The sequence below is a fragment of the Littorina saxatilis genome, linkage group LG1 (assembly GCF_037325665.1).
Source record: "Littorina saxatilis isolate snail1 linkage group LG1, US_GU_Lsax_2.0, whole genome shotgun sequence".
Lineage (NCBI taxonomy): Eukaryota > Metazoa > Mollusca > Gastropoda > Littorinimorpha > Littorinidae > Littorina > Littorina saxatilis.
Window position 1 is genome coordinate 55022098 of NC_090245.1, and position 27364 is coordinate 55049461.

At 40.6% G+C, this 27364-nt stretch overlaps 2 protein-coding genes across 2 annotated transcripts in view; one reads left to right on the top strand and one right to left on the bottom strand.

The window, feature by feature from the left end:
• The window catches only part of LOC138974345 (uncharacterized), a 436114-nt gene that overhangs the window by 251722 nt on the left and 157028 nt on the right, over positions 1-27364 (top strand). The window lies entirely within an intron of this gene.
• LOC138974199 (integrator complex subunit 8-like) overlaps positions 1-27364 on the bottom strand; it is a 37845-nt gene that overhangs the window by 2122 nt on the left and 8359 nt on the right. Inside the window, exons 7-24 of the mRNA XM_070346916.1 lie at positions 26868-27038; positions 26122-26214; positions 25666-25812; positions 25224-25315; positions 24149-24281; positions 23462-23526; positions 20994-21184; positions 20608-20744; positions 19330-19443; positions 17672-17879; positions 17042-17151; positions 8511-8595; positions 7968-8098; positions 6325-6446; positions 5316-5434; positions 3931-4034; positions 3216-3405; positions 1368-1411 (exon numbers count right to left, since the gene is read on the bottom strand). Of these exons, the coding sequence (XP_070203017.1) occupies positions 1368-1411; positions 3216-3405; positions 3931-4034; positions 5316-5434; positions 6325-6446; positions 7968-8098; positions 8511-8595; positions 17042-17151; positions 17672-17879; positions 19330-19443; positions 20608-20744; positions 20994-21184; positions 23462-23526; positions 24149-24281; positions 25224-25315; positions 25666-25812; positions 26122-26214; positions 26868-27038 (2256 nt within the window). The remainder of the gene's footprint in view (positions 1-1367; positions 1412-3215; positions 3406-3930; positions 4035-5315; positions 5435-6324; positions 6447-7967; positions 8099-8510; positions 8596-17041; positions 17152-17671; positions 17880-19329; positions 19444-20607; positions 20745-20993; positions 21185-23461; positions 23527-24148; positions 24282-25223; positions 25316-25665; positions 25813-26121; positions 26215-26867; positions 27039-27364) is intronic.

A 27364-nucleotide genomic window follows, 5' to 3' on the forward strand; every position in this document is an offset into this window, starting at 1 on the left:
ATCCTTCCACTTGCACTCATACCAGAAATCAACAATCTCGCTGCTTTCTGTGCAGAGTGGGAATTGTTTGATGAATTAATTTTGTATCTGGCCGCTGGTGTCAATCAGCAGATTTTTTGTTTGTTTGTTTGCTTAACGCCCAGCCGACCACGAAGGGCCATATCAGGGCGGAGCTGCTGTGACATATAACGTGCGCCACACACAAGACAGAAGTCGCAGCACAGGCTTCGTGTCTCACCCAGTCACATTATTCTGACACCGGACCAACCAGTCCTAGCACTAACCCCATAATGCCAGACGCCAGGCGGAGCAGCCACTAGATTGCCAATTTTAAAGTCTTAGGTATGACCCGGCCGGGGTTCGAACCCACGACCTCCCGATCACGGGGCAGACTCCTTACCACTAGGCCAACCGTGCCGGTCAATCAGCAGATATATTCAGACTGTTGGTATGTGTCCAAGTGGAGGGATGTAAAAGCTTAAACAGATCTGAGTTCGCGAGCTAAACTGTTTCATGTGAAGGACTGTCTGTTAAGCCACTTAGGGCTGCCGCTGTCATAGCCTACTGCACCTCTGGGGCTGAAGCTTTCCAAAGAAGTGCATACACAAGTGGCAGGGCTGCAAACAGCAACGCTGCTTCTTTATTCAGTTTGAAACATGACTGAATGATTTAAAAGATGCGACAGGTTAGCTGACTGAAGTCACAGAATTTCATAAACGCCTCGTAAGTTAAATTTATCTCAGAGGCCACCCAAAATGAGTTTCTCTTTATTACCCTGGTTAAAGAAAACAAAAGATCAAAGAAAGATCCAAAACCTCTTCTTTTCATTTTTGCAGCATGTGAGAAATTGGGACTTTTGAATGAATTGTTTCTTAAAAAGCCACTAGTGATAGAAATAGTGGGCATAACTGTTTTATGGGAAGGACTGCATGTGCCTTGGTTGCTTTGTTGTGACTGCATGCCCTTCCACACACCATACAAAAGGAATGTCCAATGGTACTTACTCCCCCCGCGGGTTAGGGGAAAGAATTTATCCGATGCTCCCCAGCATGTCGTAAGAGGTGACTAACGGATTCTGTTTCTCCTTTTACCCTTGTTGAGTGTTTCTTGTATAGAATATAGTCAATTTTTGTAAAGATTTTAGTCAAGCAGTATGTAAGAAATGTTAAGTCCTTTGTACTGGAAACTTGCATTCTCCCATTGTACTACGTTGCAAGCCCCTGGAGCAAATTTTTGATTAGTGCTTTTGTGAACAAGAAACAATTGACAAGTGGCTCTATCCCATCTCCCCCCTTCCCCCGTCGTGATATAACCTTCGTGGTTGAAAACGACGTTAAACACCAAATAAAGAGAAGAATGGTACTTACTGCACACTGTCTCTTGTCCATCTCCCCCTTTCGTGTGTGTAAGTCTGAGGCTCATGTAAGGCAACAATAATACAGAACAAAATAAATTAACCTTCTAGTGGAGTAAAAGTCAAGGGTCTGCCAAACCTGGCAAATGCAGTAGGCAGCCCAGATATCCCGAAGTACCTTGCCCCATGTACAATGTCATGAAACAAAAGTAGCAAAGGGGTCGCACTTTTTGGCAATATTTACAGTTTTCAGCTCTCAGGCTTGTTGCCCTAATGAAGGAATCACGGTACTTAAATAAAGAAACAAACAGAAACTGTTACAACTCTCTTCAAATAAAAACATCAGGCAGCTTAAGCGTTACCTATGCATAACTTGGGGAGTCATTACAAATATTTCCTGACAGAAATTCCTGCTGGGTCAACAGTGGAACCCGACGGGCACAGTGGCGTGGTGGTAAGACGTCGCCCTCCTAATCGGGAGGTCGTGAGTTCGAATCCCGGTCGCTGCCGCCTGGTGGGTTAAGAGTGGAGATTTTTTTGATCTCCCAGGTCAACTTATGTGCAGACCTCCTAGTGACTTAACCCCCTCCGTGTGTACACGCAAGCACAAGATCAAGTGCGCACGGAAAAGAACCTGTAATCCATGTCAGAGTTCGGTGGGTTACAGAAACACGAAAATACCCAGCATGCCTCCCCCGAAATCGGCGTATGCTGCCTGAATGGCGGGGTAAAAACGGTCATACACGTAAAAATCCACTCGTGCTAAAAACATGAGTGAACGTGGGAGTCTAAGCCCATGAACGAAGAAGAAGGAGAAGGAGAACAGTGGAACCCCCCTTTCAAGACCCCCAACTTTAAGATTCTCTCCCATTGAAGATCCTGTTTTCTCTGATTTTCTGTTCATAAACTTTGTTAATTTACCCCCATTTTAGGACTACCCCCCCCCCCTTTTAACTCTTACCAGTTCGCTCCCTTACCCATCGTAAGCAAGCTTACGATGCCCCCCCCCTCTCCCCCCCCCCCCCCCCCCACTGAACAATTATCTAATTGGTTATTTTACATTGGATGGGTCGGACAGTGGATAAACTCATAATCATATGTTAGACACACTTTATGACAGAAACAAGCTGGGTTTTTGTTATAAGTTAGTTATAGGAATGCATTATTTTTTTTTTTCCCCTCCAAAAAAACACATATTTTTAAGTTATTTTGCCAAAAAACAGATTTTTTTTTTCTTCCCCCAAATGCCAAAAAAAAGTCTAGGGTCGCGCGAAAAAATAGGGTCGGTCGGGATACCGTAAACACTATTTTTTTTTTTTTGCCTTAGGCATGCGTATGTCATGAAATGTCCAACTTTGAAATTTGGGTAGGGGTATTCAGGTGACAATAACCTTTTTTGTTTATCAGCAAAACTCAATAAAACTTTGCTATGTTATGTAAAATGAATGCCAAAACAGACTAGTTAGCAGCATATCTAAAATAAACTGAACACAAAAAAAATTTCTTCTTTGTGTGTTTGTCACGTGTTCCAAAAAATGGGCGTACAAATTTCAACAAAAATCATGTTGTCAGCCCCATAACCTTTTTTACCTTTAAAGATAGCACAATTATCTTTGCAAATATGAAAAGCTTATTCATTTTCCTTTCATTTGATATATAACTTTCTATATTTCATTTGGAATATGACCCCAGATAGTCACTCGGCAAGTAGGCACCAACAGCACTGTAAAATATGCCCTAAAACCCCCGAACTGGTAAGAGTTAAGACCTGGCTTTCTCAGAATTTTGAAGGTCTTAAAAGGGAGGTTCCACTGTACCAGCCCCAAAGTTGAGCACAAACACAACCACTCCACAAGGATACGGACAAGGAACTCCAGGATGGTGATGTCCCAGATACAGCAGTAGTAAGCGTCCATGGCGTCATACACGCTACGCTCCTGCAGTGCTTTGAACGCTGCTGCGTAATCCGTCTCGTCCAGAAACTGGCACAGCACTGCCACCTGGGTGTGACATTGGAGGTAGGAGCAACACTTGATCATGCGACGATACACCTGAAACCCAACGTTGAATTCAATCCTTCGTGCCACTTGATTGTTGTTTAAAGGGTAGAGCATCTTGCACTGAGTAGTCTGGTTCATTCCTTTGGCGTGCACAATTGTCAAAAATCTCATTGGACTGCAGCACTAACAATTTCAAAGTACTAGATGCACACAGAAATTAGAATCAAGCAATTAGCCATTATCTCCGTTTCAATTTTTGCCAAGCCAAGGCTGAAAAAGAATTTTTGTTAAATGTTTTATCAATGCCAAGAAGTAGAGTAAAGACATTCTGAGAATGTGATGCCTGAAGTGTAAACAGAATCTCAGAATGATCTATGCCACTCCGTTGGTTGAATGCTAAGTATCTTCATAATCGCATGCATCTACATGTACTATCCTTTCTGTATACTGAATGTATCAAACACAAGCACATGTTGATCAGATCAACTTCCACGCAAAGGTAAAAGAGACAACAAGTTAACATTCTCCTGTGGAATCCAGGACATGCAGGTGGATAGACAGCAGAACTCAACTCACCTGGTCGTCATAGAGACTACGTGGGGCAGGTGTGGAGAAAAAGTCAGTGGCCACCACTCCAGCCTCCAGGTAAAACTTCATGGCTGTGGGAAACTGGCTTTCAGCTGAAAGCAAAAGCAAAACATTTCAGTACACATCTACACACTGTCTTTATGCATACATGGATTGCCACAAAAAATGTCAGTTTACTTTCACAATGCCAGCATCAAAATACTGCTCAGTCCATAAGAGTCGCTAGATTTGTTCCCCTTGTCTGCAATCCTATCTATAGACGGCTTCATCATTTCAAAGTATCACTGCAACAACAGGTATGTTTTGTTACTTACAACCAGAGCTATCAAGGCACATATCTTGCAACATCGTATCCGTCCGTATAAACTCAAGCTAAATGAATGCATATGCATTGGAACCCCTCACTCCATTTTTTCATGAACCCAAATGTAAGACTTCTCCCCTTTTCAAGACCTTGTTTTTTCAGATTTTCTGTTTACAACCTCCATAAAATAACCTCCATTTTAAGACTACATTGTACCACCATTTAAAGACCTGATTTCTCAGATTTATCAATCAATCAATCAATATGAGGCTTATATCGCGCGTATTCCGTGGGTACAGTTCTAAGCGCAGGGATTTAAAAAAAAAAAAATTTTTTATGCAATTTATATCGCGCACATATTTAAGGCGCAGGGATTTATTTATGCCGTGTGAGATGGATTTTTTTTTACACAATACATCACGCATTCACATCGGCCAGCAGATCGCAGCCATTTCGGCGCATATCCTACTTTTCATGGCCTATTATTCCAAGTCACACGGGTAGTTAGGTGGACATTTTTATCTATGCCTATACAATTTTGCCAGGAAAGACCCTTTTGTCAATCGTGGGATCTTTAACGTACACACCCCAATGTGGTGTACACTAAGGGACCTCGGTTTTTCGTCTCATCCGAAAGACTAGCACTTGAACCCACCACCTAGGTTAGGAACGAGGGGAGAAAATTGCTAAGCCCTGACCCAGGGTCGAACTCGCAACCTCTCGCTTCTCGCTTCCGAGCGCAAGTGCGTTACCACTCGACCACCCAGTCCACGGCCACCCAGTCCACGGCCACCCAGTCCACGGCCACCCAGTCCACGGCCACCCAGTCCACGGCCACCCAGTCCACGGCCACCCAGTCCACGGCCACCCAGTCCACGGCCACCCAGTCCACGGCCACCCAGTCCTTTTATGGAGGTCTCAAAGGGGGTTCCTCTATAGCTATTACATGTAGTACTCAAATACATCCAACATTAGTTTATTAATCAAACTAACTCATTAGAAAACACGAGAAACTATAGCAGCAAGAAAGGACCACCACACACACACTGAGCTGATAGCCGGGACTCACCGTAGTAGATGTCAGCCTGTGTACGCAGCCAGGCGGGCTGAGTGGGGTTCACCTTCAGAGCGTGGGACATGATCGTCTTCAGGGTGTCCTCGACAGCGCTTTTGTTGGTGTTGCTGGCACTACAAGACAGCGATAGCAATACAGTGGCAGGTTTCTGCAGCAACATGCGTATCACACTGGCACCAATGTTTATCAATCTGATACAGACATGTGGGTTTCTAAGTGCTAAACCTTATGTACAGCCATTCCAAAAGGCTACCTAAAAAAAATAAAAATTTAAATGAAAGTAAAAGCAAAAACTATCCCTTTATACAGGTTGGAGCATTTTTGTTTTTTTCTCCATCTAAAATTCAAGGAACAAGTATGGTAAGATACTGGAAAGTTTTGATTTTTAACAAAACAAGACCAAACCTCTGTTAAAAAACCCACATGTTACTATACCTTACCATTCTTGCTTTTTGATTCCTGATTTTGAAACCTTAGCAGTGTATCTGGTTTTTTGGATAAAATTCAAGGAGACGAAAGGAGCATATATACACACTCAGATACAGTTGCGTACACGCACACACACACACACACACATTTATTTATTATTATTTTATTATGGGGAGCTTATATAGCGCGAACCACAACTGTGCTCTCCGCGCTTTACATATTAATTTCTGCCGTTTGAAATGGAATTTTTTACAGACAGACAGACAAACAGACATTTTTTACACACAATATATAACGCATTCACATCGACCAGCAAACTTCAAGCCTATTAGGCGAACATTCACCTTTCACGGCCTATTATTCCAAGTCAAACGGGTATTTGGTGCACATTTTTTTGTCTATGCCTATACAATTTTGCCAGGAAAGACCCTTTTGTCAATCGTGGGATCTTTAACGTGCACACCCCAATGTAGTGTACACGAAGGGACCTCGGTTTTTCGTCTCATCCGAAAGACTAGCACTTGAACCCACCAACACACACACACACACACACACACACACACACACATTGTACCTGCTGACAGCAGTGGGCCAGAGAGCCATGTACTCTGCTACAATCTCCCCACTGACGTCGTCTTTCAAGATTCCAAACAGCTTTGCAAACGCTGACGTCAGCAAAGTCAGCAATGTTGGCTCCTGGTAGAAAAAAAACATCCATTAGTTTACAAATATGAACAAAATAGTAGACAGTATTCAATTAAACATTTTTGTGTGTGTGTAGTCACAACATGATCGGCAAAAGTATCTTTATCCGGTTTAGAAGGTTTTTCATCCATATTGTAGCTGTCTTTTCCTTGCGTTTTACATAGGCTGCTTTGGAAGATAAGATCCTGGACTGCTCTCGCACAGATTGCGCTAATGCTTCACACAAGAAATCATTTTGAAGCTGTAGATGTTGGAAGTTTGAATTTGCCTGCATTAAAACTTCCATCTGCAAAAATCCGGTCCTTAACACTATTGTGACTAGCATTGCCACGGCGTTAACGTCCTGCCTGCCCAAGCTTGCCACCAAGAAACTTCCCAAAAAACAGTAACTGTAAAGAAATCTGTCTAGCAAGCTTGAATTAAGTCCAATCACCACCAAATGTTGTGTACTAATTAAAAAATGGATGCCCAGTTCAGTCGTGCTATTTATAAGTTTGTCACGCGATTTGTTTTAGCAAAGGGGGGGTGAAAGGGGGATAATTTGTGTTTTTTAACGGTTTTTTGTGTGTGTTTTCTTTTCCACAGCTTTTTTAAAAGTTATTTTTTAACAGAAAGTATTATAAATAATTTTATAACCAAACAAGGTGTAAAACCTATGAATTAGCTGAAATATTGTTAAAATTCTACACAGAAATAAGGAGACAGTACAAAGAAAAAAACAAGCAAATCCCGCATTCACTCACAGCATCCTGACTCAAATGAAACAAAACTGTGACACTCACCAAATGATGTCTAGGTAATCCATATTGAATATAAGTCACATTTTCACAACAAAGTCCCAACTGTACACCTATGAACATTTCCAAAAGGATTAGGCTCCAGCCATCCATTGTTATCAGTGCTGCCACGCCCCCCTTGCAACTACACATTCGAAGATTCATGCAGTACCACCCTAACACGTGTAGTTTGCCGACTCATACTAGCAGCAACAACGGGACTGTTTCTTCCTCAATATCACTGCTATTATCGCTTTCTTGAGGTGAAAACAACACGTCAGAATCATGATCTACAGGGTCCTCAAGATCCAACATCCGGAGAATCTCCTCCCGTGACAAGGCTCGCCTTCGATTCATTTTTTCTCTCGAAAAAACCTCACAAACCAGGCTAATTTTACATATGGCGGAAGGGCACACCAAGTGTGTCAAGGGAAACAACTCAATTTACTGCAAGCTTCAAAAACCGGGAAGCAATCACGAGTCGTGTACCTTGTATGTCTAATAGTAAAATAGTCACTTCCCGTCCGTGGGCGTTGCAGCGCTATTACTAATATAGTCACCTCCCGTCGCGAAAGTGTTAAAAGGAGCAAGTCTTAAAATGGAGGTATTTGTACGGAGGTCTTGAACTGACAATCTGAAAAAGCAAGGTCTTAAAAGGGCAGAGGTCTTAAATAAGGGTAAGGGGTGGGGGTGTACCACTGTAAAGTGCTTTGACTTTTCTATACAAGGAGCTAACCTTGATTCTCTGAATGTAGGCAAAGAAAGCGTCTCGCGGCAACATGTTGAGCTGTGAGTCCCTGTGCATGGCACTGTCCCGACCGTTGGCACTACGCTTGAGCTGCGGGTTGGTCTGGTAGATACTCATTACTGAAACACACAATGAGTTCAAATTGAAAGAAGTCCACAGGCAATGCTGAATCATGTACTACATGTAGATACTCATTACTGAAACACACAATGAGTTGACACTGACACAGATCCACAGGCAATACTGAAACATGTACTACATGTAGATACTCATTACTGAAACACACAATGAGTTCACATTGAAACAGATCCACAGGCAATACTGAAACACACTACATGTAGATACTCATTACAGAAACACACAAACAGCATCATCTTACTTTCTATTTTGATTTGTGTGTTGTTGATTTTTCAAGTTGTGGAAAAGAGGAAGGAAGGAGAGTGTATGAGTGTGTGCTACAAAGAGATATAATTATCTGAACACAGGACTTCTGAAACTGATGTAAAAGATATAACAAAACTTTTTACTCACAAGCTTCCCAAAGTTCTCTCGCTGGTTTCCGGGTGTTTTTCATTAGTGGCAGCTCCTTGCAAGCACAAGCCAACAACCGGCTCATCTGACAAATCACAATGACACAAATGAGACTACAACTGCTGAAGATCTTGCAAGGAAAGAAAACAAGAAGGAAGGAGAAAGAAAGAAAGGACAAAAAAAAGAAAGGAAGAAAAGAAGTTGAAATGAGAAAGAGCAAAGGATATGAACTGAACATCTCTAAGTTAAAACCCATGTACAAATTGTATGAATTAAAGTGCTGACCAAGAAAGTGCAACATCAAATTATTTTGGCTTGACGACGTAAAACAAATTATGTGCATGTCAATATAAAAAGGAACAGCGGTATGCCGGCTTAGAACTACAGTGGAACCCCCCTTTTAAGACTCCCTCCTTTATAAGACCTTGTTTTCTCAGACTTTCTGTTCATAACCTCTGTAAAATTACCCCCATTTTAAGACTCCCTCCTTTATAAGACCTTGTTTTCTCAGACTTTCTGTTCATAACCTCTGTAAAATGACCCCCATTTTAAGACTCCCTCCTTTATAAGACCTTGTTTTCTCAGACTTTCTGTTCATAACCTCTGTAAAATTACCCCCATTTTAAGACTCCCTCCTTTATAAGACCTTGTTTTCTCAGACTTTCTGTTCATAACCTCTGTAAAATTACCCCCATTTTAAGACTCCCTCCTTTATAAGACCTTGTTATCTCAGACTTTCTGTTCATAACCTCTGTAAAATTACCCCCATTTTAAGACTCCCTCCTTTATAAGACCTTGTTTTCTCAGACTTTCTGTTCATAACCTCTGTAAAATTACCCCCATTTTAAGACTCTCTCCTTTTTAAGACCGGGCAGGTTTCACGGTATTGATTTCAGCCATTTCCCATTTTCTCACACTTCCAGTCAAACATAAAACTGTGAAATACTGTGAACATGGATGTTATTGTAATTAATTAGGATCAGTACCACACAAAACAAAGAAAACATTTATACGCAGAGTCTTATTTTCCATAGAAAATCAAGCGAAACGAAAGTTGCCCCCAAAACGTGAAAATCTATCAAACAAACTTGATGCAAGCCTGACTCCAGAAAGAAGACAGAAAACTACTAATACTAAATGATTTACATAAAGTTTAAACATATAACAGATTTTCACAACAAAGTTCCTTGCCTGAGGCTGTCAATATGTTTGCATGATGCTGTCCTTGATCAGAACGCCATTTTCACCTAAACTGGCCGGCGAAATGTTTTTTTTTCACATTTCAAGGTCTCCATACACTAACAAAAGTCACATGTTGTGAAAGTGTATTTATGTGTGTACAAGATAAAAACAGATAAGTACTTCTTTATCATTTTTTTAATGGCAGAAATAAACTTATACTATCGATACCCCCTAATTTAGAAAACGGCAAGAAGAGCCAAGATACCTGTTTCATTAACAAGGAACACTTTTTTGTTCATAAAAAGACACTCACTCATTTTGATATAAAATAATAATCAATTGCATAATATATGAATACAGAATGTTAAACAAATCTACTTTTATTTTAAGTGGAAAAAACACACACCAAAAAACACGCACATAAGTGACGCACACAAACTGAAGGCTTGCCACCAAAGACTGTGGGTACCCTAACTACTCTCCTCACATAGGGAGGGGGGAGATAGAAGGATCCCTAAGCAAAGCCTGCCTCAACAGGACTTTAGTAGGTAGCCGTGCCTGCTTGGTCATCCAATTATGCCGTCGAAAAACAGAAACAAAGAAGAACAAGTCGCGTAAGGCGAAAATACAAAATTTAGTGAAGCTGTTGAACTCACAGAATGAAACTGAACGCAATGCAATTTTTCAGCAAGACCGTATACTCGTAGCATCGTCAGTACACCGCTCGTGGCAAAGGCAGTGAAATTGACAAGAAGAGCGGGGTAGTAGTTGCGCTGAGAAGGATAGCACGCTTTTCTGTACCTCTCTTCGGTTTAACTTTCTGAGCGTGTTTTTAATCCAAACATATCATATCTATATGTTTTTGGAATCAGGAACCGACAAGGAATAAGATGAAAGTGTTTTTAAATTGATTTCGAAAAAGAAATTTTGATTATAATGTTTATATTTTTAATTTTCAGAGCTTATTTTTAATCCAAATATAACATATTTATATGTTTTTGGAATCAGAAAATGATGAAGAATAAGATGAACGTAAATTTGGATCGTTTTATAAATTTTTTAAATTTTTTTACAATTTTCAGATTTTTAATGACCAAAGTCATGAATTAATTTTTAAGCCACCAAGCTGAAATGCAATACCGAAGTCCGGCCTTCGTCGAAGATTTCTTGGCCAAAATTTCAATCAATTTGATTGAAAAATGAGGGTGTGACAGTGCCGCCTTAACTTTTACAAAAAGCCGGATATGACGTCATCAAAGGTATGTATCGAAAAAAAGAAAAAAACGTCCGGGGATATCATTCCCAGAAACACTCATGTAAAATTTCATAAAGATCGGTCTGGTAGTTTGGTCTGAATCGCTCTACACACACACGCACACACACACATACACCACACCCTCGTCTCGATTCCCCCCTCTACGTTAAAACTTTAGAAGACACTTGTAAGGCAAATTTTCGCGCCGCGGTGCCGATGACGCAAATAACTCTCGCGACAAAACGATTGGTCCGTAAAGTCGCGTCATCCACCGGTTCATGAATGGCCCGTGTATGAATGGCATTCCTTCTGTTGTGATGACGTGCGCACCTCGTCATTAATGTGACTGGGAAAATCGGTCGGATTTAGGTACCCCCAAGATCTTATGTCGGAATTAGATACCTTTACCCTACCGATCCAGAACTGCAAAGGAAACGTTAATCAAACTTCTATAATCATTGAAAAAGCTAAAAATCTGATCGAGCATGAAGAGGTAGCGATCGTGTGGTAGCGATCGTTGGCTGACAGACGGCATATTACTCGACAAAAAGGCAACAAAAACAATAAATCTCACCTGAAAAAAATAATCACAAATCCCGCCTTCGGCCTCAACTGTGAAAAGTGTGTAATATGTCACATACGGCATAGGATTGCCCGGAAATGACAACGAAAGTGAAAGTAGCGATCGTTGGAAACCCCGGACAGACGACGGTCGGACATTCCAAGAAATGGACACAGCGCGGAATTTCGCGAAATTTCGGTCATTGTAAATGCTTTCCTATGAAGTACAGACTATAAAGGTGTGTTTTCAATGTCAAAATAAAATCATGTTATCATTTCTTGTGGTAAAATAAGCTTACTTGGTTTATTTGTGAAGACTTAGTTTTTCGGACAGACAGCTTCCAGTTCTCGATTCGATTTTTTGTGTGCAAAATATGTAATGCAAAATTCATATTTGTGCTTTTGTTTTTGTTTGTATGGTTAGATATTGCAGCTCTGCTATCAAATATGACCATTCAGTGTGAATTGAGTGCCTTTTCGTTTCAATTTTCACATCAATGGTTGGCTTCTGTCATGCAGAAGGAAATGGCGTCTGTCAGGATTCACACGATCGCTACCAAACACATGTGCATAAAATGCCAACAAAACAACTCAAACGGATTTTTTTTTTCAGAATTGTATTCAAAATGACACATTTGTGAATTGCATATAAAAAAAACTCTGAGAAAATTGGTTCAGCAAGTTAGAAATCAGAGCACATTGTGCAGTCAATAGAATGTCTCAATACCGTGAAACCTGCCACCTGTTTTTTTCAGATTTGTGGAGGTCTTAAAAGGGGGGTTCCACTGTAATAGAATGCAGCCCTGCATTACAATCGTAAAGTCATCTTAGGCTTGATTCAGCTGCATGATAAGCCAACAATGGTTTTGGCCTGAACATTACAGTGAAACACCCCCTTTTCACATCTCTTCATTTAAGACTCCTTCCCTGTTAAGACCCCCCGGGGCGGGGATGTAGCTCAGTCGGTAGCACGCTGGATTTGTTTCCAGTTGGCCGCTGTCAGCGTGAGTTCGTCCCCACGTTCGGCGAGAGATTTATTTCTCAGAGTCAACTTTGTGTGCAGACTCTCCTCGGTGTCCGAACACCCCCGTGTGTACACGCAAGCACAAGACCAAGTGCGCACGAAAAAGATCCTGTAATCCATGTCAGAGTTCGGTGGGTTATAGAAACACAAAAATACCCAGCATGCTTCCTCCGAAAGCGGCGTATGGCTGCCTAAATGGCGGGGTAAAAACGGTCATACACGTAAAAGCCGTGGGAGTTTCAGCCCATGAACAAACAAACAAACAAACAAACAAACAAACCTCCATCTTAAGGGCAGACCGGGTAGGCAAAATGAGTTATTTTTGGTCTCATACACCTTTTTGGGGTTGTTGCATTTTTCACACCTTTGAACATCCTGGAATGCATTCAATAATCTGCTTTAGTCATTTTAGACATGTATTCATGTAAATAAAACCATTTTCAAACCGATGTTTTGTTGTTTTTGTCTGTGTTTTATCAAAAAAATCGAAAAAATGGTCAACTTTGGATACTCCGTGCTGGTAAATGTGCGCACATGACATGACCCTTCGCTGTTCAAACTGTGTGGAAATTTCCGTTCTTCAAGATGACGTCATCACCGTTGGGGAATTTCCGTTGACATAGGCACAAAGAGAGAGAATCCGTTCCAACCGAAACCCCGGAATTAATATATGCAAATATATGTAGGTCAAAGGCATTTGGCGCAAGCGCAGTTGACAACTTATCAGTCCCCCGGTGTCAACAAATCCATGACGTTTTCACCGATTCAGCAGCATTTTTCAAAGTTTTGAGCTGCGGAGAACAACCCTAACATTGGAAATGTTCGGCATAGTGGCAAGAAATATCAGAGAAAGATGAACCAGCAGCAGCGAACAGTAGAAGGAAGTAAACAACACTCCGAAATGAACCAACATGATCGTATTTAAGCAGACGACATTCTAAGATTCTTGACTCGACGAGGTGGGTTTTGCTTCTTTCTATTTTCGATCTTGTTTGTTTGACAACGTGATTTATTGCACATCGTTATGTTGTTGTTGTTGTAAGAATGTGTTAGGGTTTGCAGGTAAATGATAAACAGTTTGTGTCTGAAGTATTTTGCGGGTTTCTTGATCCAATTTACTGACCATGCCGCCCCCCCCCTCCCTCGATCATCTCTGTGATATCGTCTTCACAACCCCTATTTTATTGTTCTTCGCTGGCCAGTCCTTGAGAGCTTACTATGGTGTAACATGTCATCAGTATTCTTTGTCTGGGGTCAAACTGAGAAGCAGCATCTGAGCGATGTACGACTGACACAGTTTCTGTTTCTGGTCATTGACCGTAGGAAAATATAAGTACCCTACTAGAGAGTGTTCTCTAATTCTAAAGGATTGGTTTACACCAGCATGGCTGACCAACCTATCATTGACAGCAATATTGTTGTCAAATCTTTTCCATTAACTAAGGAATAAAAAAAAATAGATCCAATTTACTTCACCAAAGAAAAAAAAAGAGTTAAACTAAAGGACTGGGGATGCAACTCATGAATCAAAAGCATAAAGATCACCTGCAAACAGTGCTAGGTTTAGGAAATCTGAAAATGTATACACACACACAGAACACACACACACACACACACACACACACACACACACAAAACAGACAACAGACAAGAAACAAGCAAATACATAGCAAGTGTGATGAAATAAATTAATTTTAAAAGAAAAATATGAAAAGAAAGAAAGAAAGAAAGAAAATAATTCAGCTAGTTTCAGTATTAGTTCCTGTGTGTATGTGATTGTGTGGTTACTCAAATCCCATGGTAAACTTGACATGTACATTTTGTGATAGGGGCCAATTAATGAATGTCTTTTGTGTGTGTGTGTGTGTGTTCGTCAACCGACATATGTGGGTACGAGCCGCTGAGGTGGTTGTAAGAAAACCCGCCTGGTTCAGTGGTTGGGGGCTGATTGGGATTTCTGATTTACCAGCCTAGCCAAAAAGTTGAGGTACACCCCATGTAACATGGTCATTTGCAAAATAAAGTACAAGCACTTGTTGACGTTTATATTGAGTCTTAAAATTTGCAGCTTATTACAAACAAAAACCATGGACAGTTGTATCAAATATTAAATCAGTGTTTGTGTATTTATTAGGTTGGAGCAAGGGGAGAGCCAGTCCTCCTGTGGTGGCAGCGAGGAGAAAGATTGACCTGATGGAAAAGTTTGCTAAACCGGAACTACCCTCTTCCACAGCAGAAACATCAGCTTTGCCATCTTCTGACCAACCATAAGAAGATACAGATACTTTGCCATCTTCTGACCCATCACAAGCAGATATGGATACTGGTACTGTGCAACGTCACTCCGCTGACATGTGTTGGGCTTTTGTCAACATTGATCAGCTCAATCTATTGCTGAAAGGTTTATATCCTGTACTGAATGCTTGTCTGATAGCAGTCTGATTATGAAAGAAGGTGATGCATCAGCCCAAAGATTTGCACAGGCCCTGCATCTGGAGTGCATATGAGTGTCCATTCAAGTCTGCAGTTGTTTACTCTTCTCCCGGTGTTTGCAACGCTTCGGGTGGTAAAGTTGCATTTTAAATAATCCGCGTATGACCAAGTTGGTACATGGAAAGGGACATTCAGCTTTACAGAAATTTGCTGCAGTGTTAGGATTGAGCACAGAAATACTGTAATTAAAATGTTGCAACTTTTGAATGGCTTGATAGTTTTGTTCCATTTGTGTATATATAATTATGTAATGTTGTTGATGTTGAAGCATCATTTCTATGCAATGGAATAAGAAATCAGTGCATCCGTTGGGTTTTTATGAGTCTGACAGTTTGGTTCTGATCAATATTTTCATATCAGCACAAACACAGATAATTGACTTTTTTAATGTTTTCATATAATTTTTTTTAAATCAAAAAAATCTGATAATTTGATTATCAAATCATTTCCCCTTCATAGTTAAAGTGTTATTCTGGTTAAAAAAAAAACCACCCCATTAATTCAAGCTCTACTGTGGTACTAGTTTACCGGGGTACTAGTGAGACTCTTTTACATGCTGTTTTCTCTACATGTAATTTGAGACAAAATGTGGTAATTAAAATGTTGTAACTTTTGAATGGCAAGATGGATTTGTTCCAATTTTGTATATGTTGTTTATGATTTGTGAAGCACCATTTCTGTGCATGGAATAAGAATACAGTGGATTCCTTGTGTTTTTATGAGTCCGACAGTTTCGTTTTAATTCATATCTGCACTAACATAGATGAGTTTTCAAATGATTTTTTAAAAAAAGTCTGGATAATTTGATCGTCAAATCATTTCCCCATCATAGTAAAGTGGTTATTCTTATAAAAACATATCAATTCAGGCTGCACTGTGCTACTAATTTGAGGTACTGGTTGGAATCTTTCAAATGCTGTTTTCTCTGAATGTAATTTTCAGACAAACATCTGTAATTAAAATGTTGCAACTTTTGAATGGCTTGATGGATTTGTTTCATTTTTGTTTATGTTGTTTATGATTTGTAAAGCGTCAGTTTTGTGTATGGAATAAGAGTTAAGTGCATTGGTTGGGTTTTTATGAGTCTGACAGTTTGGTTCTGATTCATGTTTTCATATCGGTACAAACAAAGATGGCTGTTTTCATATGATGTATATAAAAAAAATCCTGATAATTTGATTGTCAAATCCTTTTCCCTACATAGTAAAGTGGTCATTCTGATAAAAACATATGAATTCAGGGTGCACTGTGCTACTGGTTTTTTTATGTACTGGTTCAAATCTTTAAAATGCTGTTTTCTCTGAATGTAATTTTCAGACAAAACGCTACAATTAAAATGTTGCAACTTTTGAAAGGCTTGATGGATTTGTTCAGTTTTTGTATATGTTGTTTATGAGTTGTACAGCATCAGTTCTGTGTATGGAATAAGAGTTCAGTGCATTGGTTGGGTTTTTATGAGTCTGACAGTTAGGATTTCATGTATTTTTCTTATCAAAACTGAACCGGTAACTGAAAATGCTAAATTAAAATAATATATTGCTTAGAAATGCTTTTCGATACACAGAATTATTAAACACACACATATTGCTGCAAAGAAGAAAAATTGGATCAAAACATGCACTGGTTCACAAACTGCAACATTTAAAAAAAAGCACATTTTATAACGTTTTTCTCACATTTTGGTGAATAAAACCCCCAAAAATTGCTTTTCACTCAAAATTTAAAATGGTTTCCCTTAATTAAGTTATTCTGCTTGCAAAAATCAAACAAGCAGCAAGCTGTTTCCAAAAAAAAAAAAAAAAGTGCTTGCCTACCCTGTCCCCCCTTAAGATTCCCTCCCTTTCAAGACCTAATTGTCTCCCATTTATGTAGGTCTCGAAAGAGGGGTTCCACTGTACTGACCTCTATGTAGCTGTTAGCAGTGTTCTCCATGTACTGACCTCTATGTAGCTGTTAGCAGTGTTCTCCATGTACTGACCTCTATGTAGCTGTTAGCAGTGTTCTCCATGTACTGACCTCTATGTAGCTGTTAGCAGAGTTCTCCATGTTGGACAGGTACTCCCAGTCTCGGATGTTGAGCAGAAAAGCTGTGCACTGCTCCAAAACCTCTGAACTTGGCTGGATGTCTGAAAAGTCATTCAATTGTAACTTTATTATTCCACTGATTGGAATTTCAGGTCGCTTTAATTCCTCCAAGTAGAAAACTAGCAGCAACAAAAATCGCGCTATCCGGGTATGTCCGTGTTCAGGTACAATCGGCCACCTGTACTCCTGGCAGAATGACTGAGGTCTTTTACATGCCACAGCAGTGACAGGATGCTTTCTTTCTACATTCAGGCCTGGGAATGAGTAAAAGTGGTTTGGGCGTACTGACGGGAAAATTTTGCGTTTTAAGCATTTTTAAGGGCACAAGGAGGCTCTTTTCTTACACAATTAGAAAAGGACTTTGTCGCAAATACGACGAAAGGTGTATCATTCCCAGGCCTGTACATTATTTGCTGGAATCAAACCCTGGGCTGCAGCTACTAAAGCAAAACACACTGAGGACCAAACTACATTTTGTGACCAAAACGGACCACAAATAGAAAACAAACAAGAAACAACAACAAAACATAACATCAAAATTAAAACAAAATTAAATCTCACCCTGTCCTAGCCGCACTGAGGTGAGACAGGTCTTGGTTTTCTTGACCAGATCCTGAATAGATGATGAATCGCTGACGGTCTCGCTGAGAAAGTACTGCAGGAGCTCTGCCAACAGGATCAGCCATCGCACGTGTTTGGACAGGACGTAGGACAAGTCGGCCACCACCGAGTCCGCCACTGCCAACAGCTGGCGTGCACGCTCGAACAGCTGAAAGAGGAGGAAGAAAAAGTCAGGTGAATAAACGCTTTTGTTGTTTGTGCTGTATGAAGCCTTTAATTGTTAATAAGGAATGTATACAATTACATATGTGGATGACAGCTGCACCAGGGCTATCAAAAATGATTTTAATACCATATGGCAAACTAAATTCTTGTTCTTCTTTCCAAATGTATGTTTTGTTTTTTGTTATGTTGCTAAAAGTTTGGTGTTTTCATATACCTTTTTGTTTGCTGAATAAGTTTGACTATTCAATAATTAGCATATTATAAGTATAATTGGAGTCCTATTGTTGACTATCATCAGACCTGGAAACCCCTGTTTTGCACTTTGGGTATTCTCAAACAAACTTGGTGTATTTTCAAAAAAATGAGCGTACTCCACACAGCGTTTGCACATCCATGATTAAAACATGCCTCATGCGCGTCCGTCACACCGTTAAATAAGTTTACCTATACATATAAAACAAATGCTTTTTTCAATTTTTACTGACAAAAACTGTACCGTATTTGACGGACTACAAGCCGCGACTTTAAAAAAAAAAATCGCATTGCGGCTTATAAAAAGATGCGGCTAAAACGTTACCTAAACTTGAATAGTATTCACCTAATGGAAGTCGCCGCGGATTTTCTTTTCGCTCGATTAGCGATTACCGGTACTTTATTAGCTCTCTACTCGAGACTCGGCACTTTTCTCTTTCATTCGCGAATCTTCGTTTGTCAACAAGTCGTCGTGACAAGCGTACAGAGAAACACCGGATGTATCAGGATCTCGCGCGCGCGAGATTTCGTTTTTTTGTGTCTCGCGATAGTTGGAGGAGCGAGAGCCGCCATGTTGTGTTTTCGTCTGCTCGAAATGTGCGCAAAAGTCGTAAATCATCCCAAAAAAGCTTATTCCGGGCGGGACTACATGTGTGTGTTGGTTACAAATTGTGTGTGTGTGTGATATTTTTCTTCAAACTTTTTCACTTTTCTTCTTTGTTTCACTTGTTTATTCTCAGAGCCGATTTCGCCAAATACCGTACTTTCGTTTGCCTGGTTGTTTTGATTGATTGACACGATACGATTATATTTTTTTCGACGGCGGCTAATAGTGACGTAATCATGTGTCAAAATACTGGATCGGCTTCAGGATGGGCTTGTGAAGAAAAGTAGTCTAGGAATTTTTCTCGGCGTATTTTTTTCCCACTGACTGTACTGAGCGTATTCTCGACAATCATGCGTACAAAATACGGCGAAATCGTATGGGTTCCCAGGTCTGTATCATGCTAACTTTTTGTGTGTGCAAAAGCTAAACACATCTCTCTCCAAACTTACAATTACAAAGACAAGTTTACTCATATTTGGCCCAAATTTAAAGCCATATACCGTAATTACTCAAATAAGGTAACAAGCCAAGTATCCCAACAAAAATGGAAAAGAAAAAAAGAAAATAGCCTTACACTCAAGTCCATGCAGTGCCGTGCCTTGGCAATGAGTACAAAGACGTAGGCCTGCTTGAACTCTGCATCAGGCAAATACTCCAGGCCCTGGCGAATCTCTCTGGGAACCTTCCACTTAAAGACAGTCAACATACCAGGATTAGGCACCTTCACTGGTAACATGCTTACTTATCACCATAATAAACAAGAAGGGCAAAGCCCATACGACTCACATGCTTGACCTCGACCTTTAGGGTAACTAAACCTAGCAATGACATCATACACTAAGAACTGCTTTACACATTTTTCCCACCAAAATACATGTGACCTTGACCCAAGGTCAAGGTCATCCAAGGTCATGCAACACAAAGCTGTTAATTCAAGACATAGGAAGTACAATGGTGATTATTGGCTCTTTCTACCATGAGATATGGTCACTTTTAGTGGTTCACTTCCTTATTTTGGTCACATTTCATAAGGGTCAAAGTGACCTTGACCTTGATCATATGTGACCAAATGTGTCTCATGATGAAAGCATAACATGTGCCCCACATAATTTTTAAGTTTGAAACAGTTATCTTCCATAGTTCAGGGTCAAGGTCACTTCAAAATATGTATACAATCCAACTTTGAAGAGCTCCTGTGACCTTGACCTTGAAGCAAGGTAAACCAAACTGGTATCAAAAGATGGGGCTTACTTTGCCCTATATATCATATGTAGGTGAGGTATTCAATCTCAAAAACTTCAGAGAAAATGGGAAAAATGTGAAAAATAGCTGTTTTTTAGGCAACATTTATGGCCCCTGCGACCTTGACCTTGAACCAAGGTCAAGATGCTATGTATGTTTTTTGGGGCCTTGTCATCATACACCATCTTGCCAAATTTGGTACTGATAGACTGAATAGTGTCCAAGAAATATCCAACGTTAAAGTTTTCCGGACGTCCGGACGGACGGACGGACGACTCGGGTGAGTACATAGACTCACTTTTGCTTCGCATGTGAGTCAAAAAGGGCGGTGATGTTACTTAGTCAGTAGTGGCAGATATGTAAGATTTTTAAAGCTTACGATGGGGGCTAGAAATTGCAGATGTTACAGAGATTCACTGTAACATATGGTCTATTACATAGATCATAAAACTGCCGAAACAACCGACGTGTTTGGCCAAGACACTTGATACTACTAAAGAAAGTATCTGATGTCTAAGTATATTTTAAAGTCAGAAATGTTTTGCAAAGTATATTTCAAAATATGGTCATACTTATCAGATGACCCTGAAGTCAAAAGCCAAGAACTCACCTTTTCGTTCAGAGCAATGATCTGTGAAGGGTGAAGGCCACGGTTCTCATAGAGGTCAGTCAGAAGGTCGCGAATGACAACCGGTTCGTAGACTGCCAACAGTTGCCCTTCCACATCACTCACATTGTAGGAGGATTCTGAATAAAAAGATAGGGAAAAAACACTCACCACAACCAAAAAACAAGAAAGGTAGTTGTTGGAACGTTCAATTATTGACAAAACAAAACGTTACGTTCACTGATATATCAACCCAGCGGTCTTTTACGTGCACAGACAAACACTAATTATCATTTTGCTCCCAACTCACAACTTTGAAAAAAATCATGAACAATCAGTTTGCCAAAGTCTTTCGAGCCTTTATCACCTAACACCACACACAGACTGACCTCTAGTAGAGGGATAGCTGGTGGGATCTGTAGCAATGTCCATGCCGAGGTCCTGCAGGTACAAGTTGTCACTGTCAAAGTCCTCCACGGCCATCTCAGCCACCTCCGCCTCGTTGAAGTAAATGGCCAGGTCACTGTTGACCACTAGGCGAGAGAAGTCACTCTCTGGGGGCAGCAGCTGGATTAAGTGCCTGCAGAAAAAGTTTTCACCACAGAATAAACAACAATTTAACCTGAGTGGATTCTTTCCCTTTTTTTAAAATCTGAAACAAGTGGATCAGGGATGTCGTTAGGCGTTGGACATCGGACATAGACCGTTTAAAAGGCTCAAATGTCCGATTCGCATAGCTGCATGGCGGTCAGATGTCCTATAGTTTTCAACTGAGCGTGGTCATTGTGGGATAAGAACTCCATTCCTTCGGACAGCGCGTTATTTGATAATTTTCCTTTCATGATAGAAATCTTCACTGAAAAGCGACCGAGCGCTCTCGCGTACAGGTGCATTAAAGTTGTGCCGCAGTGCAGATCTTGCGTTTTCCGAACCGTTTGCGGTATGGGCCGTTTGCATCCACCCGTCTACAGCACACTGAAGTTAGGAGTACGGGAGACAACTCCAACTGACCAGGCTCGTGTCTGCTTTACTTTGCTTTCGGTTCGAGATGAAGCGCACGGCACTGAATTATGCCACCAACAAAAACCTAAAGCCTGCCAAAGAACAGCAAAAGCTAAACACGTTTGGCGTTTCAACGGCATCGTGTGGTACATTAGGGACAAGAACACGGCTAGCAATAGCATCATTCTGGAAAATGACAGTGCGAATGACATTGTCGCCGCTGAAACCTCCACAAGCACGGAAAGTAAAGTTTCGTCACTTGAAGATGATGGTACAGCAGGAAATTCACACAAACGGTGTTTTGATAAGGTTAACCCTGGCTGACCCTGTTTAGTACTAGTTGGTTAGAATTTGACAGATAAGAACCCATCTATATAGGCAAACTGTTTTCAGTGTCGAATTAGTCAAGAAAAAACTCTGTCAGGATACAGTTTGTGTGCCAGTCAAAGTAAGAGTGCTGAAGTGTTTGGTTGCTTTTTTCTTTTTTGTTTGTTTCTTTTTTTGTGTGTGTCTTGTTTGAAACAAAAGTAACAAGAGGCGAAGCCTTCAAGGCTCACGTAAGAAATCGACAAACAGTAACACAAACTCAATCACTCCGTCACACACACACACACACACACACACACACACACACACACACACACACACACACACACACACACACACACAGAAAGAGCATAGGTGAAACTGTGCAAGAAAGCGAGACACTAGATCTAGATCTGTCTGTCTGCATGTAGCCTACTTACAGGGACACGACTGCCAACTAGTCTCGGCCCGCTCAAAAAAACAATGACCGAGACTTTCAGTAATTCCTTCGCGTGACGTCAAACCCTCTTACGTCATAATGTGACGTCAATGTAATGTGACGTCTTCTCTACCACATACATACATACGCATGCACGCACAGACAGACAAAAGTTAGCATCGCATAGGCTACACTTACGTGAGCCAATAAAACAATATACGCACACAATGTTGGTGCATATACTGATAGGTGTGTGTGTGCACATGATTTTGTGTTTTGCACAAAATTATAATGTCATATAACAAGAAGAGCAAACGCTCGATCGAGTCACTTTCGCAGTTCTGAATATTATATGAGGCATCAGATGGACAGGAAGAAATTGCTATTCACAACACAATGAGTCACGTTCACATAAAATTTGAGCCCGGTCACTTTTATAGTTTCCGAGAAAAGCCCAACGTTAAGTTGTGTGTTGCCGAACAGAAAAGGCTAGTTATCTCCCTTGTTTTTCTGATAACGTTCGTAAAAGGCTACAGATGTAAATACTTTGATGTAAAGAATAATCCTACAAAGTTTCAATCACATCCGATGAACTTTGTCAAAGATATAAAATGTCTAATTTTTCCTTTGACGCTGACCTGTGACCTTGAAAAAGGTCAAAGGTCAACGAAACCATCGTTAAAGTGTAGAGGTCATTGGAGGTCACGACTAAACAAAATATGAGCCCGATCACTTTGATAGTTTCCGAGAAAAGTCCAACGTTAAGGTGGTGTCTACGGACGGCCGGCCGGACGGCCGGCCGGACAGACTAACACTGACCGATTACATAGAGTCACTTTTTCTCAAGTGACTCAAAAATGTCTGAAAGCAGTCAAATGTCCTATTGATGCTGAAGAGCTCAGGACATTTGTCCTATAGATATGAATTTGTGGCAACATCCCTGGTGGATTGCTAAGATTCCAAAATGTACACATTAAAAAAAAAGCACAAAAGGTTATTTTATGGAAAGTTTAAACAGAAACATATCAATAAACATGGGTCTCAAGAGTGCATTGCCCTTTTAGACTAGCAGAAAAACCAAGAACACCAAAACAAAGACAAGTTCCTCACCAGACAAAACATTTCAGATTGGACCGCTGAGTTTGAGATGCTCCTTTCATCATTTCAATTAGTATCTGGAAAAAGAACATATCTTTCTGTAAATAACTAAAAAATGACCATGGGTTAATCATGACACACAAAAATATGAACAAGCGAACAAGATCTTCTGCTCAAAATTCGTCTTTGACATGTGCAACTATGTATGTGCTGACAAGAACTTAACAGTATTCTAATGACTTTGGAAGTACTTCAATTCAGTTTTGTGTAGTGTTTCGGTTCATGTAGAGACAGAAAGTTCCTTGCCTTCAACAATAAGCATGCTGGGAAGTAGCTGTTGAAATACTAAACTAAAAAAGCCTAGATGGAATTTTCACAGAATTTGAGACTTCCGTAGCAGCAGAGTTAAAAATCCAACTACAGTGGAATAACTCTCCCCCCCCCCCCCCCCTTTTTAGGACCTTGTTGGGATTTTGCTGTTCATAACTCCTGTAAATTTACCTCCACTTCAAGACTCCCCCCCCCCTTTTTAAGACCGGATTTCCTGATATATTTTTTGTAGATCTTTAAAATGGGAGTTCCACCATACTTGCTAGAACAAAAAAACAAGATTACTTCTTTACTTTTGTTTTTCGTTTGTTTTGTGTGTGTGCAAGAACATGCTCCGGTAGGGTAAAACGGAGAAGATTTAAGGCTGACCTGAACCAGGAAGGAGTGAATTTCTTCATTTGCTGAGCTGAGGGCCTCCAGGATAGGGGAGACCACTGCCTTGCCTTCCACTACCGTCCTGACCAGGTTACACAGACACACCTGTATGTGCAGCTGGTGGTACCTATAAGATAAGATAAGATAAGATAAGATAAGATAAGATAAGATAAGATAAGATAAGATAAGATCAGATCAGATCAGATCAGATCTGATAACACAAGATAACATAAGGTATCATGTAGTCCTGTGAGGTAACCCTCATGAAAATTCAGGTTGCTTTCACCTTGGGGAAAGTGAGCTGCCACACAGTACAGCGCTACACCTTTTCTTCCCTGCATGCGTGTGTACAAGCCCTGAAATGTTCGCTGTGAACGTAGGATCTTTATCATGCGCATGTGTGCGCAAGGGGGTGTTCGGACACAGATGAGAGTCTGCAAAAAGTTGAGTCTTGGATAAAAAAAAAACTTGCCAAACTTGGGGGACGAACCCATGCCGATAGCGACTAACTGGTTTTAATTCAAAAGCCAGCGCCACTACAGATAGGTATATGCCCAATATAAACAATGATACACATAAAATACAACAAATATCCACATAGAACCTGGAATGTAGAGGTTCACAAATTTTCACAAGCCCACAGAAATTTTCACTGGCCCCAAATATTTTTGATATATTCCCCTGAGAAAGGTTGTCTTTTCCGAAACACATTTAAACGGCTTAAGACAAACAGTTTGTCAAACCAATGTAAAAAATATGAGAACTCATTGGCCACAGAGTCCTATGAATGCTATAATATTGTAGTGAACAACTGTACAGTTGCAAAACAGGAACTTCCAACACAGAAGTTCACAAACTTGCAGCTCGCAGAATCTCTAATCGGCTGGCAGCATTCTACTCGTCATAGATGAGTGTTCTGCATCCCTGTGGATGGTATTTAAACCCTAACAGCTGTGAGGAAAGTGCAACCAAAAACAAACAAACAAGGCTTAAAACCTCCTAACTCAACATGTTTTGGTTGCATTTGACAGATCCTAGTGTTGTTCTAACCACAAGAAGCGTGACTGACCCAGCATTGGCGACTTCATCTTGAATGCTGGTGCGATATGCCATGGTCAACTCCTGTTTCAGATTGTCTTCCTGCAGGATGGCAACAATGCCCTGTGCAATAAAAACATCAACATCAGCACCATGACATCATTTCATTCCACATGGTCATGCAGTAACAGAAAGTTTTTCTTTGGCATTTGTATCATATTGTCCTGTGAGGTTAACCTCATAAAAATTCTGGCGCTACCCTTTCTTTTTTCTGCATGTGTGTATACGTATTCATGCTTCAAAACCCTGAGACTTTTGCTGTGAGCTTGGAATCTGTATCTTGTACATGAGTGCACACACGGGTGTTTGGACACCAAGGAGAATCTGCATGAAGTTGACTCTGGGAAATAAATCCTTTGCCAAAAACATGCTGCCTACTCATTCTCACAAGCTTTCTGCCTCAAAAACAATACCTGATAGTCTTTCTTCTTGGTAGCCTCTGCTCGGTCATAGAGACTGGGTGCATGTGTTTCCATGGTAACGCCCAGCAGACTGCTGCAACTGGTGAGGTATCCCCTGAGTCGCTCCTGACTGATGTTGCAGTACACAGAGTCTGTCAGCTGTAAGGGCACAAACACACAACTTGTCAGGCTGGGGGGATTGAAAAACAACTTTTGACATGTGAATGTATCTTTAGACAAAAGACTCAAGTTTGACAGGTGACTTCTCTGCCAGTGAAAGCAAATGGTTAGCAGTGTTTCATGTTCAGTATATGTTACCCTGACAGCTAACTTGTTAAAACAAGGAATATTTAAAACACACACACACACACACACACACACACACACACACACACACACACACACACACACACACACACACACACACACAATAAGAAAGAAAGAAAATATTCAAAATATTCAGGTCACCTGATTCAATGTCTGTTTGCAAGTTCTGAACTTTTCAAAGGCTTTCCTGTACTCTCTCTCAAAGAAGTACAAAGAGCCCAAGTCAAAGGCAGCCTGGAAACAAAAACACAAAAAGAAACAGCTGAAAATATGATAACTTCAAAGACTGGAGTAATCTCAATGAAATGTGCAATGAAATATGAATACAGAAGACAAAATCAACAGGACCAAAACAAAAATGCAAAAGACGTCAACCATCTACATTTTTTGATGATTCCTCCCCAGATTTTTTTTCATTTATATCGGCCTCAAATGCTTTCCCAAATGCTGTTCTCTTCACGACGGTCAGGTTGACAAACAGTTCCTCCTTCCAGAGGCGTTGTGATTCCATTAATGGTCACATGAGACACCCCCCCTGCAGGAGAAGCTGTTTGGCGACATGGCGGCCCCAAAGAGAATGGAAACATTCGTGCATGTCACAGGAGTGGACATTTGAAGAAGAGAACAAGGAAGAAGAGAACAATGTTCTTGCTTAATCCTTAAAACATGAACATCACACAACAGAGAGAAACCTACCCTTTTAAGACCCCCAATTTAAAACTCCCCGTCATTTAGACCTTGCCTTTTCACCTTTTCTGTTAAAATGTCTGAAAATGTACCTCCACTTCAAGACTCGGTCACTTTTAAGACCTGATGTTTTCAGATTTTTTGTTGTCTCAAGAGGGGGATTCCACTGTATAAAACTAATCTGACCATGGTGGTTTTACCTGACAGGCCACTTCGTGAGATGGTACAAGGACAGTATGGTCCCAGCCGTTTGTGCTCTCTGCCTTCTCGCTAGGCATGGCAAAACTGGCCACTGTCGGCATCTTCACGCTGGGCTGTTCTCGGCAGCAGTTCTCCAGAAAGCCGATAGATGAGGGCAGCTGTTCTCTAAACTGTGGGACAGAAGAGACAGATAGTTATTTATCTGCAAGGGCAGGTGGTTTAATGTAGAAAGCAGCGTAAGAAGAATAGCCCACTTCTTTCAGTTTCAGGGTGGAAATAACAACTACAAAAAAAGCACACTTTGCTCTCAGTACAATCAGTCTTTGGTTGTTGATGGATATTTAAAAAAAAACAATACACCAACAACAGAATGCTTTTCCTTTGCTTTGTTTGTTCTGCTGTTATTTTTTTTTTACTTCTCTTTTTTTCCCGCCGCTTATATTGACCACTTTCTTCCAAGGATGCAGCATTCTAGCAATGCAAAATATGCAGAATT